Source organism: Nyctibius grandis, chromosome 2, assembly GCF_013368605.1.
Source record: "Nyctibius grandis isolate bNycGra1 chromosome 2, bNycGra1.pri, whole genome shotgun sequence".
Taxonomy (NCBI): domain Eukaryota; kingdom Metazoa; phylum Chordata; class Aves; order Nyctibiiformes; family Nyctibiidae; genus Nyctibius; species Nyctibius grandis.
Genome location: NC_090659.1, coordinates 93,835,355 through 93,851,265, shown reverse-complemented (window position 1 = coordinate 93,851,265; position 15,911 = coordinate 93,835,355). Strand labels below are relative to the sequence as shown.

General features: G+C 41.6%; 1 protein-coding gene across 1 annotated transcript in view; it reads right to left on the bottom strand.

Annotated features, from left to right (window-relative positions):
* Positions 1-419: 419 nt before the first annotated feature.
* GTF2F2 (general transcription factor IIF subunit 2) overlaps positions 420-15,911 on the bottom strand; it is a 96,383-nt gene continuing 80,891 nt past the window's right edge. Inside the window, exons 8-9 of the mRNA XM_068423350.1 lie at positions 9,409-9,552; positions 420-1,302 (exon numbers count right to left, since the gene is read on the bottom strand). Coding sequence (XP_068279451.1) covers positions 1,183-1,302; positions 9,409-9,552 — 264 coding nt within the window. The 3' untranslated portion in view covers positions 420-1,182. The remainder of the gene's footprint in view (positions 1,303-9,408; positions 9,553-15,911) is intronic.

The window sequence follows — 15,911 nt, the reverse complement described above, 5'->3', positions numbered from 1 at the left end:
ACGCAGACCTATTATTTTTTTAGTGTGTGCAGAAGTGATGCACACATCTGAAGGACCTGAGGGAATGTGAAAGTTGTGCTATAAAACCTCACCTTCTGCTTCATTTACAGGTATACTAATGAGGTTTTTTTCCCATTGTTTTCTTTGCTCTTTTTTTAACATAAAAGCTTTGAGAATATAATTAGATAGTCCTGTCCCATCTCCCTCCCTGCTCCCTCCCAAAAAAGGATGCTGAACAGACAATCCTTGCAATGTGCATTTCAAAAACGGGGGAACAGAGACACGAATACATTAAGCAATCTTCCCCAAAACACGCAGAAACCCAGTGGCAAAGCCAGCGATAAAAACATGGTTTGACAAAAACCTTCATACCTGCACTACCTAAATCACAACGTGTGTTCAGTCAATAATGTAGAACATTGCGTGGTACAAATTAAAATAATGTTTTTATTGATATGCTTAAACATAAAACATAGGCAACATCATAAAAAACAAACGAGAGAAATCTATTCCTTGATGTACCTAATAGACAGACATTTCATTTTTTTTCCTCAGTAATCACCTGGAGGGGATTGTTGTCGCCCCACTGACCTGTGTATCAAACAGCTTTCACTTTATGCATTTTTAACTGCCTTGGTTTGTTCCCATGGAGTCTAAGGACTGCGATGAGCACTGCAGTCGTGGCTGTTTGTTTGTTTTTCCTAAAGCCTGAATCCAAAAGGAGTATCAAGTCCCTTCCACCTAAACACTGCACAAAGGGTTGTGTACCTCTGCAGCCTTCCAGACGAAGCCCTGACAGATCCCAGCAGAAATGAGGGCATTAACCTGGTTCTACCAGAATGCAAAAACACATGTTTTCCTTCAAAGTCATCGAGGCTTGGAAAAGCCACAAAGGTACCAAGAAAAAGTAAGATCAGAACTCAAAAGATTTCTAATAAAGATAAATCTAATACAAGTTTATTCTATGAACATTTTTTTCCTGTCAAAAGACAAAATACTTATAGAAACATACAAGAAATATTCCTTGGAAAAACAATGAAGCTATGGAAAATTAGAAACTATCAGCTGCTTTCATTTAACTTGAACCTTGCAGAATTGTGCTGCACTCAGCCCTGTCTGTAAACCCACCATGGTTCCCTCAGTGCAATCACTCTAATTCTCTCTTGCTTCATAAACACTTTGTTAATCACTCTTCTCTTCTCCTTGGTAGTGTCTGTATTCTGGCTTCAGCTCCCATGTGTTTTTGTGGGTCCCCTTCACGTTGTAGATGCCTATTTCTCTTAAAATTTCTTTCAAGTATATCTGAAAGGAAATAAAAATTCAAATTATACAGCAGGCAATTACCATGGCTCCTACATGACACCTCACGATCTGCTCAATCACATCAACTCCGTTCATAGAAATGACCTGGCGGATGGTTGGCTGATCGGCTCTAACTTGTGTGATAACGACTCTGTGACAGACTTCAACCCCTCGGCACCAACAGGGACTAGAGCAGCCCGGGTGTAACCCCAGCCCAAGCCCCAGGGATGCAGCTGGGAGCACCCGAGCCCCAGGGGTGACGGCTCCCGGCTGGTCCCTGCACAGCCCTGCCAGGGTGCACAGAGGCAGGTCCTAGCTAGATGGATGCTCCACGGGCTGCTGAAGCGAAGCTCCCAGCGATGCCGAGGTTACTGCAGACCCACAGCGGTAGCACCCACCCACAGATGAGCTAGCGGAGACGCTCCACAGCTTCTGTCTCAAGACAGGGCACTTGCAAAATCAAAAGGCTGAGAAATGCCCGACGTACCCTGCATATCAGATGCACAGCTGGTCTAAAAATCTGCGCGCTGTTATGTTTCTCACACAACTGCGGAGGCGCGGGGACACGGGCAGGATTTCTGCCCCACGAGCTCGCAGACAGCGAGCTGTGCGGGTGGCTGCTGTGCACGAGGGGCTCCCTGGGATGGTGGGTCTCAGCCACCGTGCGTGTCTGTACATCACCGTTATCTCACACATTGTCCTCCGGCTGGAATTCCTCCACCTGAGCTAAAAGCTCTCGGCTTTTCGTCTTGCTTGGGCTGGGATTATCTTGAAACTCCCTGCCTTATTCAGACCCCATCAAAGCCCCGAGCTGTTGGCTTTCATGCCATTTTGGCAAAGCTTTAAGCATTTTATTGTGGCATCGTTTTTAGAGGAGAGCTGAGCAGGTGCCAGAGAATTTTCTAATACATTAAAAATTAAGGCGAGGAAGAGAAATTAAACAAAAGCAAGCAAAGCTACGATATCAGTAATATAACCTTCGACACAAGACAGCTCACTAATATCGCCCTCCTTTACTCTTTATAATAAATACGAGTAATTTGATTCATTTTATAAAGAGCCGTTTGCCTGCTTGTTTGTTTAAATATTAATCGGGACTGACTTGAGTGGATTGCCATAGCAACCGCAGACCACAGTTTAAGAATTCCCACATTAAATTCATAATTGCTTTAGTTGGAGCAATTTAATCCTCTTGGAGTGCATATATTGAACTGGAGTTACTGGAACTCTTGGAACTCTTGTATTTTCTGTATCTACAGTTCCACTAAGCACAAATATCAACATACTCCAACTCATTAAAAAAAGCAAATATTTGCTGATGATACAGGAATAAAAGAAAGGCTGATTGCCCAGTCTCTTCCTTACACTCTTCCCATTTTTTGCTAAATGGAAAAGTTGGGAAATAAATAAAAATTATGTTCTCAGTCAGTAAAAAAAAAAATCTCTTTTAGAGAAACCAATCATTAGTCTCTCTCCAGGTACACATGAAAAATTTACAAAGCAAAAAAAAAATCCACATCCCACAGTAATGATGATACTTCATTTGGACTCACATAGCAAAATTATTATTAAAGCCTTATCTCAAAGCAATGAGGGGTGTTTGTCCAACAAGTAAGAAAGATGACCCTAACAGACTGTGCATACAAACTAGTTTCTTAGGGTCTTTTCTTCGAGCAGAGCAGCTGTGTGCAGGGGAGCAAGGAGTTCATTTTGCACTGCGGGGATGACTCTTCAGTCTTCGAGGGTGGCTGGTGCAAACCCCAGCAGGTGGCAGCAGGAGATCAATATACATCTCTCAGCACACCTTCCACATCTCATCTCTTGCAGAGATGCTGTCATTATTTGAGAGTCAGGTACCTAAGACAAATGTACTCACTACAACAGCGTTTAGTGCGCAAACGTTTTTGTAGGACGACACTCTGTTGTGCAATGCATTTTGGAAAAGGTGATGAAAAGCAGGTCAAAAAGTGATTTCTACCCAGGTATGTGTAGATGTGTATACCTGCATATACAAGGTCAAGTGCAAGGTCCTGCATGTGGGTCGGGGCAGTCCCAAGCACAAATACAGGCTGGGCGGAGAATGGATTGAGAGCAGCCCTGAGGAGAAGGACTTGGGAGTGATGGTTGACGAGAAGCTCAACATGAGCCGGCAGTGTGCACTTGTAGCCCAGAAGGCCAATTGTATCCTGGGCTGCATCAAAAGCAGCATGGCCAGCAGGTCGAGGGAAGTGGTTCTGCCCCTCTACTCTGCTCTCATGAGACCCCATCTGGAGTACTGCGTCCAGTTCTGGGGCCCCCAATATAAGAAGGACATGGAGCTGTTGGAACGAGTCCAGAGGAGGGCCACGAAGATGATCAGAGGGCTGGAGCACCTCTCCTGTGAAGACAGGCTGAGAGAGTTGGGGCTGTTCAGCCTCGAGAAGAGAAGGCTCCAGGTGGACCTTCTAGCAGCCTTCCAGTACCTGAAGGGGGCCGGCAGGAAAGCGGGAGAGGGGCTTTTTACAAGGGCATGTAGTGATAGGACGAGGGGTAATGGTTTTAAACTGAAAGAGGGTAGATTTAGATTAGATATGAGGAAGAAATTCTTTACTGTGAGGGCAGTGAGACACTGGAACAGGTTACCCAGAGAAGCTGTGGTTGCCCCCTCCCTGGCAGTGTTTAAGGCCAGGTCGGACGAGGCTTTGAGCAACCTGGTCTAGAGAAAAGGTGTCCCTGCCTATGGCAGGGGGGTTGGAACTAGATGATCTTTAAGGTCCCTTCCAACCATAACCATTCTATGATTCTATGATATCCGCTGCTTTGTTTGCAATCCTTGTGCATGCACAAGAGGTAGCTTTTAGCAGTGTCACTGACAGACACTTCAAAAGATGGCAGAGTGGGTGGAAGAAACACTCAGATTCGATGTTAAATTCCACTCTAGACCAGATTAATGAGAATTGGAAAAAAAATATTATTGCACTTAGTCCCATGAAGTACATCCATATGCATTTCCTGGGCTGAGAGACCCAGTCTGCATCTGGGAAGCCAGGTCACAAGGCATGAGGATGCCGCAGGGCTCAGGCAGAAGGAAACCGCTACAGCTGCATGGTCCACAGCTCCCGGCAGCTCGCTGCTGTTTGGTGGCAGTATCTTCAAGTGACATTTTGCAGGAGGCAGTTCTCACATCTCACTACTTGCTCACGCCTCCAAACCACCCACCCAGTTAAATGAAGGTTACTTTTAATTTCAACCAGTTTTCAGACCCAATTCCCCAGGCAGTTCTGCTTCTCTCTGGGCAAAACTTCCAAGACTTTTGATTCAACAGCATAACAAAACAGAACAAAACCAACCCAAACTGAACAGTGAGGTAACGTCTGTGCCACAAGTAAAGGCACTTCAAGCTGGGACCGTGAACTGCAGCAACTGAGGATTTGCAACGTATTCCTATTTGCCATCTCCACTGCGGGGGGAAACAAGCAGCAGTGGGTTTAGGGAGGGCAGCTGAGAGCGTTAACCCAAAAAAATCACTCGGTGTGCACAGACAACGCTGAACTGTTGGAGGTTTTGGACAATTACAAATCAGGGATAATCCTGCCGTACTGTACCGTACTTGAGAGCAAGTGGCTTGATGAGATGAGCTCAGGGGATGTTATGATTTTTCCTGCAGGATCACTTCTCCTTCCAGAAACCAGGACCCTCCACTTGGGTCTGCACTGTGCCACATTGGCCTATGCATCTAGAAGCATACTACTCAGTCTGATACTGTATCAAGAGAAACCCCCCCACTTCTTCCAGTGATACCAAATACTGAATTGTACAGCCTGGTGAGCGCTAACCAGGGGCCCACAATTTCTTCTCAGAAAGGGATTCAGTATGTTTATATATTTATAAGTCTAACACAGAAGCTAATCTGTAGCTAATCTGCTTGTACATTTAAGGCATCCTCTGCTCTGTTACACCTTCCCTCGTGATTTTTTCCATAAAAAGTGAAATGTTATTATAGAATTATGGGATAAAAATTTCTGAGAGAGGACTTAACTTCCAATCTCTGAAAACCCTTCAGAAACATTGAGGGGAAAAAACCCCTCACTGTATTTAGGATAACCATTACTTAAAGCTGAAATAAAATAAAAAACTGCAAACAATCTACCCCAATTTGAAAAAATGCAGTTCATATTAGACCACTGGTTCCATTCTTCACAAATATTTGATTGTTCACGTAAAAAGCATATTATGTTCTCAGCCATTAAGTCCAAATCTAGAATTACTGCAGTATTTCCAGGGAGCACACAGTATTTACACCTGGGTAGGTGGCAACAGATTTGCCTACTACCACAAATGGTTATTTTTCATTAAAAAGGAAAACAAATAAACTCAGGTTTCCCTAATGTAACTGTAGTTTGCATTCAGAATAGACTTGCTTTGTGATTTCACGACTGCAAAATAAAGATGGCAGCAATTTCCCATGTAACATGCAACATATTCTGTAGCAAGGGTTTAATTTACTATTTACCTTTACCATTATGTAAGAAAAATACCCTTATTTACTTGTTACTTCACTAACAAAGATGTTAATTCCCTCAGACAAAGGTGTTTTAGATATTATTAGCCAGTGATGTAAGCACCTAGAACTTCATTTTAACAGGAGCTGAGGAGACAGCAGCAGCAGCATTTTTTTCCTTGCATCTGAAAATAACCTCAACATTTAGAAACTCAGAGGAGAAATTACATACCCAGACAATCTTAGACACTATGACAGAAAATAAAGCGGTGAACACTCAGCAGAGATTAATTAGCAGCCAACCTCTGTACAGCATGGGGAAAGCATGCCCATTCACCTGTTGGCATTTTACTTTTTTTTGTCAGGTATAGCTGCTCTGCGAACAATAATGTCACAGTGGGCATTAGGAACAGAAACTTTATTTTCTGAAAAAAAAAAAACCAAAAGGTGCACAGCAGAGGTTGAAGTCCACAGCACCAGGGATGTTCACACACAGAGACAACACTGGCTGAGCAGCAGGAACCAAGGGATAGTATTTTTAAATGGAAATGGATGCCGTTAGCACTTCCCTACAGAAGTTTTTAATGGGAACCCAGATGGGAAATTAGGATAGCTTTAGATGAGGGGTAGATACTGAAAGATAGTTTTGAATTTATCACCATACTGGCTACTCAGTGAATGAAGAAAGGCATCAGGAAGAGGATTTTGGTCATGTATTTTCTCCAGATATGCAGGTCTGCAGAAGCTGGATGGGCACCAACACCTACGGCAAAACCCTGGCTGGGAATGAACACAAACCCCCTAACTCTCGTACACAGCTCAAAAGTGAGACCACACAACCCACTCAGACGATGGTTTAATGGTTTCATTAATATCAGGAGCCCTACGGGACTTTTAGCCACCAGTAGAGAGACTCAAATAAGAAACACAGATGCAAAGATATACCCCAAATAACATGTAATATTGGGTCAAATTAGTCTACAATTTCCTTTTAACATATCTGTATTACTACAATAGTTGAACAAAAAAGGTTAAATTTGCTGAGATGAAAGTACACAGCACAGATCTACTATGCTATGGGCAGAATATATTCAGGAGCATATGATGACAGCAGAGATATACAGACAGGCATAGGAATTCATCATAGATGTAACAGATGTATCATGTGAGGTATTTTGCTCTACACATCTAATCTAATAACTACACTACACATCTAATCCAATAACTACCCTATACATCTAATCCTTAGGGCAGCAACTAAAATTGGATTAATCTTGCCCAACTTTTAGTGCTTAATGAAGAAACTTGTGTCAGAAGCACAGCTTTCCCAGGCTCCTTTGAGCTGATGCAGAGAGACAGGTACATTCAAGAAGTAACTCACATCACAGGAGGAAGAAAACTTTTGTTCTCCCACAGCTTGAGTGGGAGTTGTGGGTGACTATTTCTAGTTGAAGTCATGCTAGACGGGATTAATCTGCACCTACTTACATTCAAAGTGATCGAGATAGTGACTGTCACACCTCTGTCTTACAAAACAAAAAAAACACTTAACATTTTCTTGCCACTCCCTCCATATCTTCCTCCTATTCCTTCCTCCTTCTCAGCTCCCATGATCCACACACCTTCTCTGCCACACAGATAAGGAGCTGACTCATTAGATAAATGAATGGAATAGAAGACACAAATATATTATCCACCTAGTTTCTTCCAAGCTACTAGAACACTGTGAACGTACATGTATTTGAATTGGGTAACATCTTTGTGCAACTTCTTAATGAAACAGATTGTGCACCTTATACAAATCCTCTGATACAGATCCACTTAATTCTAAATGTGAAGTGAGCAAAGCTAGTAAGCATCTCCATTTTTCCCCCTCTTACAGAGGAATAATTTTTTCCATAATGCAGCTGTTCCTGTTCCTTCTTCTGCCTTAGCGCTAACAACTTTTGAAATTGTTGCTCCATTTAGACTCAAACATAATTAAGTCCCTTTAAGTTTTCTGAAAACTGCAGCTGGGTTGAGGACAGATATCGAAGTCAGCAGTGAAAAACACCAAAAGCACCAGAGATATTTCGCATGGCATTGTCTCTCCCCGCTCCCGCCTGGTCTGCTCTAGAAAAGCTTGAACACAGGAAGAAGGGAAAAAGCTGGAAAGTTAGGGTTCGTAGATGAAGGGGCTGGCAGACACCGCAGGATAACAAAACCATCACATAAGCTCACGTCTTCATGTTTTCTTGTTTGTGTATCAAAAGAGTGTTCAAAAAAAATCAAAATAAATCCCAAATATCAAACCCCTACACTCTTAGTCTAAAAATGATTCTATTTGTAAAGGAAATCAAGTGTTTTTGGGGGTGTTGACATGATGTCTGAGCACCTGACGTGGATATGCAGGCATTTAATACTAATTCCATGAAACACAATTTTCTAGACTCACAGAAAAAGAGTAACCCCTGTTGCTACGCCAAGATAAAGTTCAGAAGCTGAAGGAAGGGCTGACCACTCACACAAGCTCTCTACTGCCAACAGCAATAGAACTAGGCTGTTACTTCAGTGAGGACAGGAGTAGCATTGATACCAGACGGTTCAGGTTTAGCAACAGTTTAGCAAGAGTGGGTCTCAGAGTAGGCTCTAAAAGGCCTGCTCTGTGTTACCTTTACACAGAACAAGCTTTCCTGTCAATAATTTTCCTTTTAGCTAGAATAATAGAGAATAACAATAGGTTCTGAAGCAAACTACATGTTTTGTAGATAGAGTTTGTTTATGGGATTGATATCAAGGTTCTAGTAAACAATGATTCATGCTGTTTACGCTTAGTCCCAGAAAAACAAAGGTCTCTGCTAATTACATAAGGCCAAAAGACAAAACAAAACTGTAGAGAACAACTTTGTGATGTCTAAATTAACTTGATTCATAAACTCTTGTGTCAGAGGAGAGATAAGTTCAAAACGATATCTTCTTCTTGAGAACACATGTACTTGTAAACAAGAAGGCCTTGACCACGCTTGCGCAGAAGCACGATTAAAGGGGGATTGCGACCACCAGCGACCCCCAGAGACCACCCAAGACCCCTTCCCCAATTTAGTACGCATGCGTAAAGACATTACGTAATGCATTACGTAACGTGTTATGCATAAGGTTTTTTTTTGGAATGGGTGGGCTTTTCTCGGGATTATGTATATAATGAGCAAGCTTTTGTTCTTAGGTGCGCATGCTAGGAGGAGAGATCCCCCATGCACCCAGCGCTGCAATAAACCAATGTCGGCTTTCTAAACTATCATTTGGTTTGGAGAGTTTTCTTGGTTACTATTTTCCGGTAACAGCATGGGAGATGTCAGAGCATCACAGAATTTGGTTTCTAGTATTAAAGCAAACCTAAATAAGAAAGAGTCCATTTAGGTTACTTAAACCACCTCTGTCAAGAAAAAGCATACTCACTGCAACGCTTGGTATCCTACACAGTTCTACCACGGTGAACTTAAAACTTCATGATTTCTGTTTGTTGTAAAACATATTTAGAGAGCTATTTCAAAGGCATATAGTATATATCAAGCTATTTTCTGGATATGGAAAATATACACAACAGTAACTACTGAAAATTGTTATATTCCAAGACTACTAGTACCTACCACCGGCTGTTTGGTTATGTCCACCAGGTCTTTAATGTTGTAATACTGATGTTTCTCAAAGGCTGAAAAAAGCATGTCCAACACTTGTTGTTTATCAGCTCGAGCCCGTTTTCCATCTTCTTTCTTCCTCTTCTCATATTCAATCTATCAGATACAAAACACATTTTAAAGACATTCATATGTAACACTGTATAATTCTCAGTGATGAACGTTAAGACATAAAAAAACTCTTCTATTTAATAAAACACTGTTCAATGACTCAATGCTTTTCATCTGGAAAATTTTCTTTTGAGCACTCAGATGTTCTTTTATGAACATAAACTAAGCATTCTGTCCTCAGCACAATAAACTTTTCAGATATGTATCTCTGCTTTAACCAGTAAAAAATCCCAGAAACAGATCCTGCATGATGTGCCCAAACCCGGAGAGAGAATTAATATTAGTGCAGGAATCCAAACAGAGATGGTATTTTCACTCCATCTCTGTTGATATAAGCTTCTGAAGTATAATGACAAACATCAAACAACCTACAAATTGCAATACTCGGGAAAATCCACAGACCAACATGGATACATCCACAATCATAACAACCACCTGCCCAAAGGATGCTCAAATGGCCCTTGAACACTGCCTCATCTGCTCCAGAAACAGCACTCAAGGCAACTACTCCATCAATATAAAACCAATCTTCACCAAGTGAAGACACACTTCGAGGATGTGGATGGTATCTCTTCAGGAGAAACCTGAGTAGCACACACAAAGTTACGGTAGTCCAAAGATCTACAGCAGAACTGCTATGCCACAGAAACTAGAGTAGGAACATAAATCTAGGACATTGGCTTTGCTATTAACAATACTGTGTCAAAACATTTGCTGCTTCTGAAAGTACAACAGACAATTCATTAGGAACCTCTGTTGACCCTGAAAAGGTTTTAATTGTAAGCTTTGGAAGCCCTGCTGTGGATTCAATTTCTGTTTCTCTACCAGTGTAGTCTCACCATGCAGTATAATGCAAGTAGACTGCATCTAGTTGTAAACGCATGAAGTAGATCTGCAATGGAGTTGAAATATATGAACAAGTCTACTCAGCTGACACTTCAAAACTACAAACCCAAAATACCAAGCAGCATGGCCAGGGTGTGCTCTGCCTTGCAACTCCACCAGCAAAGCAGTTGGCCAGTTCTCTACTGGGTATATTCACATAGTCATACAGGTATTGGAGAAGTAGGGAAAATCTCATTCACCAGGAAGTCTACTATGACCTACAGCACTACCCCACGTCCTCGTAGGTGAGCGAGGGTTTCTGTATGAAGCACTGAAAGAAATGATACAAAGAGTGGGAAGTAGGAGGAGACTGGCCCTTTGCTGCATGAAATGTAGGATGAAATAGGAGACGTGTGAGAGTGCTCGTCTCTTCTGCTACCTGCAAGACAAGCAATACACTAAATCGACTGTTTGACTGCCAAAAAGTTCTTTGCATCTTACCTTCATCTGATCTGACACTAGTCAGTTTGCAGCATTAAAAATGCTTTTAATTTACACTTGGCTTCAGTCAGAACTTACTAAGATATATGATGAGCATTTATATTTTTCCTGACAGAGAAACCATCTCTCCAGAGCAATCATCTACTACCACTTTCATGTTCTAACTCAGTGAAACGGTGTAGGGACGTGGGTGCATCCTGAGGACAGTGAAATATGCAGGGTTTAAGACATGCATTTTAAATTTATTTTAGTATGATAGCTGTCCCTTTGGTCTTAAAAAATACATGAATATGTCACATCTCAGACTACAGTCTAAAGTTGATACTTCATGCTAGGATTGAAAAGCACCCGTTATGATGAGAATCCCTTTACACTGTATATTTTGGAAGTCATATTTCCATCTACAAGAACAATTTTGGTTTCTGTTTTCTAATTTTGTCTTTGAAAACTGCTTCTTTTCTTTTTAAGCTGGAGAGAGTCAAAGGAACATTATTTATGTCCCATAAATAATGAGACTGACAGTGCTTCAAATAAATGAATAAGATCATCACAAAGTATGGCAGTATCATCAATTTATATGGAATGAAACCAAGGTAGAGAAATTACCTGGCATGCACAAAGCTGCAGACAGTGCCATGTTACATTGTGTTTTCAGAAGAAAATGAGTCAACAGCAGCAACCCAAACATTATTAAAAATAATCTAATCTATCTGGGTACAACAAATATTTTTTGGTCCTACCTGAAAACTGCTCCAGATTTTCTCCTCTTTGGTATTTCATAGTCAAACACAGAAATTACCATCCCATAGGATATATTGTACGTTTCCTTCCAGATAAGAAAGCAAGCAGGAACTACAACTTTATGGGATCCTCTTTGAAAATCGAGACACTGACACTATGTTCTCCTGGAAGCAGAATTTTCTAATTAGCCACTGCAATCAACTGCAGTGGGCTTTCTTGAGCCTGAGTTTTCAGCCTTTTTTTTTACTCAGGGATCCACAGAATTTTCCAGTTTCTCTGTGCAGTTGCTGATCAGGTCATGGCTGATACTGGTAAACAACACTCTACTGGATTTTCAATAGAGTCCTACTGCATTTGAGACACTGGCTTATGGGAGACTAGGACGAGGGACTTAATAATGTTTTGAATATATGCACATATTAACATTTTACAAGAGCAGGAGATGGATTATCCAGCCTTAATTTGTTGCCAGAAAAGCCTCCGATACTTTAGAGGTCAAGTTCAGAAGACAGCAGGAGAGACAAAGGCATCTCTATTTGCAAAGCTTGACAGAGTTCTGGGTTCCTGCGTACATTTGAGGTCACTTTTCAGTGTAAAGACCTATGTATTTGTTTTTAAGGTTAGCAACTTTTCTCTGACTCAAAAACAGCAGTTGGAAGACTCGGTGTGAAAGATAAAGACAGGCAGTTACAGGCTGCATCACTCTGCCACAGGAGCAGCTATTATGGCTGTTCTTACCAACCCTTCTGCAATTTTCTACCTCCCCAAACACCAGAAACAAAATGAACAAGAAGAAGAAAAACAGAAACAGAAACAAATTGCAACCTCCTCAGGTGGAAGGTCAAGCTGAAGTGATGGAAGAAACACATCTCCTTTTCTGGTTGTTGTTTTGTTTTTAACGAGCAAGAACAAGAGCGAAGCACTGAGGTTATTCCTTCTGTACGAGGCAGGGCTACGGGAATAACTAGTAAGTAACATGGGCGTAACGGGAAAAGCTACTGGGACTCTCAAGACAATCTCTGAGAACAACAACAAAAAATCCATGGTACTGTTTGTTCCTCTTCAAATGACATATAGCGAAAATGTGCTTAGCTAGCAGCTGGCTACTAGCTACAACTCTCTCTACGTGGAGAAAAAAAACTACTCGCTTTAAAATTGATGCTTCCTACACAAAGGAACAATAAGGAAATTCTCAACATTACCTTCACTGATGTTAGGTCTCTGACAGGACTATTTCATGACTGGGTATAAAATCCTAATTATATGAGTAACAGTCTCCTGGAACATAACATGAATTAGTCTTCTTAACCAAAGCACAATCTTTTTTTTTTTTCCTAGTAGATTGTAATGCCCTTTATTTTTATGCTCTTGTAATGCTCTTTATTATTTAGTGCCGCAGTACACTCTCCCCTGTAGGAGCATCTATTTTACATTCTCTGGATGAGCTAAAGTAAATCAAGGAGGAGTGTTTGTATTCCCTATCCAAATGCAATGTGAATATTCTAATATTAAGTCATTAATGTATAAAAACAACTCACACAGAAAACTATCAAACCCGCCCTTTGTTGAAAAGTTATTTGCAGCTGGCGTCCCAGTTGCCCACAGTTCAATTAGCAACACTCCAGCATTTCCCTCTGACTTCAGCAACGGCTCCCGCTGTTGTCTAAAAACACAGAGCACATTGTGAAGTGCTATTTAAAAAAAAAAAAGCATGGTATCTGTTGCTGTTTCTTCTTTTTGTCTTGTGAATACACTGTTCATAGCAAGTTACAATGCAGCCTTTCATTTTTTTTCCTTCCTGTTTGCTTTGCAGGAATAGGATGTTTCATGCAGTAGGCTTAAAGCACTTTTTGAGAGTTATATTCCAGAATGCATGTACCTTGTAAACTAATTAGATTTATTTACAATTGTGTGGCTTTTAAATTTAAAAAGCATTAAAATATGATATACTTTCAAGAAAGGACTATTCTAGAATAAGCTGTCGGGTGTAGAAGTTGCGAGTTTATCCCTGCAAGACTTCATACAGAAATCAATTTCTCTTTGTTTACCTTCCCAGTATGTTGCTAAGCTTGCTGAAAAGCTGCCAAAATTGCCTTCTTGAAGGTATTAACACTGAAGCTGACGTATTACACTGCTTCGGCAGACAGCTAATACAAAGGTGATAGAGAAGTGAGACTAAGTCTAAAGTTTCATCTGAAGATGTTTGAAAGAAGTCTTAAAGGTTTTCCCATGCCCTGGAGCACGGGTACCAAGCTCTATAGTACTGGCGAGTGGGAAGAGGGGAGACCACAAAGAAGCCTTTGAAGGGGTAACCAGGACCACTAGAGAACTTTGCTGCTGTGTTATGAAAAATAATGAGTCACAGAAAGATTCCAGCTGCAAGAACATTAACATTGCAACCTTTTAAAGACATGTATCATCTACAGATATACAGAAAATGAAGGTCCCTTTCCCAGACAAGAAAAGCTAAGTTATAATCCTGGCATATATCGTAATGGAATTGCAATTTCTTCTAGTAAAAATGTGGGTTTAATATAATTTCTTGCAAAAAAAAAAAATCACTTTCCCTGTCCTTGTGTTCAAACAAGCTATTGCTATTTCCCATCCACATGTAATTTGTTTCCATCCTCTTTCATTTAGGAGCAGCCATACTTAAGCGCCATTTAATATTCTATCATATCTTCCTTCAGAAAATTTTACTCCTTTCTTTCTTAGTAGATGCTCATTCTTTCCTCAGAAACTCCCCTGAAGATGATCGAATATACCAGCATGTATGGTAGTTTGTACATTTTTTTTCTTCTTTCTTGCGAAAAGTCCCCAACAGGGCTGTCATATGATTACAAGCAATATAGCAAGTTTTAAGAAAGCAACTGCTGCTTGAAAACACCAGAAAAATTTAACCGAGGTTTGAAAAGTTCACGGACATGTTCTTCCAGTCGTACATCCTTTCAGCCATCTAACCTGAACCTTAATAAAAGACTTAATGAAAAGAAAGGTGCTGTAGAAAGTAGTCGTGACTGGGCCTTTAGAGTCAAGGCATAGCCAAGAGTGACTCAAGTGTAAGTATGTCCTACAAGATTTTTCCCATCAGAACACCTTTAAGGCAGACACGAAAAGTAAACACACTGCCAATGGATTTCCATTATCATGGACAGCTATGTAACCGCTAAAAAGATTACAATTAGGACACAGGAGCATCATAACTTTTAAGAAGCCTGGTTACCTCCTGGTTGTACCCCCCGAATCTCACACAAGACTTAAAATTCCTGTAATGATACCACAACAGCAGTTTGCAACTGGAATGTCACTGGAGAAAAAACTGGAAAGCAAATGTCACTCCAGTCTTCAAAAAGGGCAAGAAGGAGGACCCGGGGAACTATAGACCGGTCAGCCTCACCTCCATCCCTGGAAAGGTGATGGAACAACTTGTTCTTGGTGCTGTCTCTAGGCACATCAAGGATAGGGGGATCATTAGGGGCACTCAACATGGCTTCACCAAGGGGAAGTCATGCTTAACCAACTTGATAGCCTTTTATGAGGACATAACCCGGTGGATAGATGATGGTAAAGCTGTGGATGTGGTCTATCTTGATTTCAGTAAAGTGTTTGACACTGTCTCCCACAGCATCCTCGCAGCTAAACTGAGGAAGCGTGGTCTGGATGATCGGGTAGTGAGGTGGATTGTGAAGTGGCTGAAGGAAAGAAGCCAGAGAGTGGTGGTCAATGGGACAGAGTCCAGTTGGAGGTCTGTGTCTAGCGGAGTCCCTCAAGGGTCGGTACTGGGACCAGTTCTATTCAATATATTCATTAATGACTTGGATGAGGGAATAGAGTGCACTGTCAGCAAGTTCGCTGATGACACAAAACTGGGAGGAGTGGCTGACACACCGGAAGGCTGCGCAGCCATTCAGAGGGACCTAGACAGGCTGGAGAGTTGGGCGGGGAGAAATTTAATGAAATATAACAAGGGCAAGTGTAGAGTCCTGCATCTGGGCAAGAACAACCCCATGTACCAGTACAAGTTGGGCACAGACCTGTTGGAGAGCAGCGTAGGGGAAAGGGACCTGGGGGTCCTAGTGGACAGCAGGATGACCATGAGCCAGCAGTGTGCCCTTGTGGCCAAGAAGGCCAATGGCATCCTGGGCTGTATTAGAAGGGGTGTGGTTAGCAGGTCAAGAGAGGTTCTCCTCCCCCTCTACTCTGCCCTGGTGAGGCCGCATCTGGAATACTGTGTCCAGTTCTGGGCCCCTCAGTTCAAGAAGGACAGGGAACTGCTA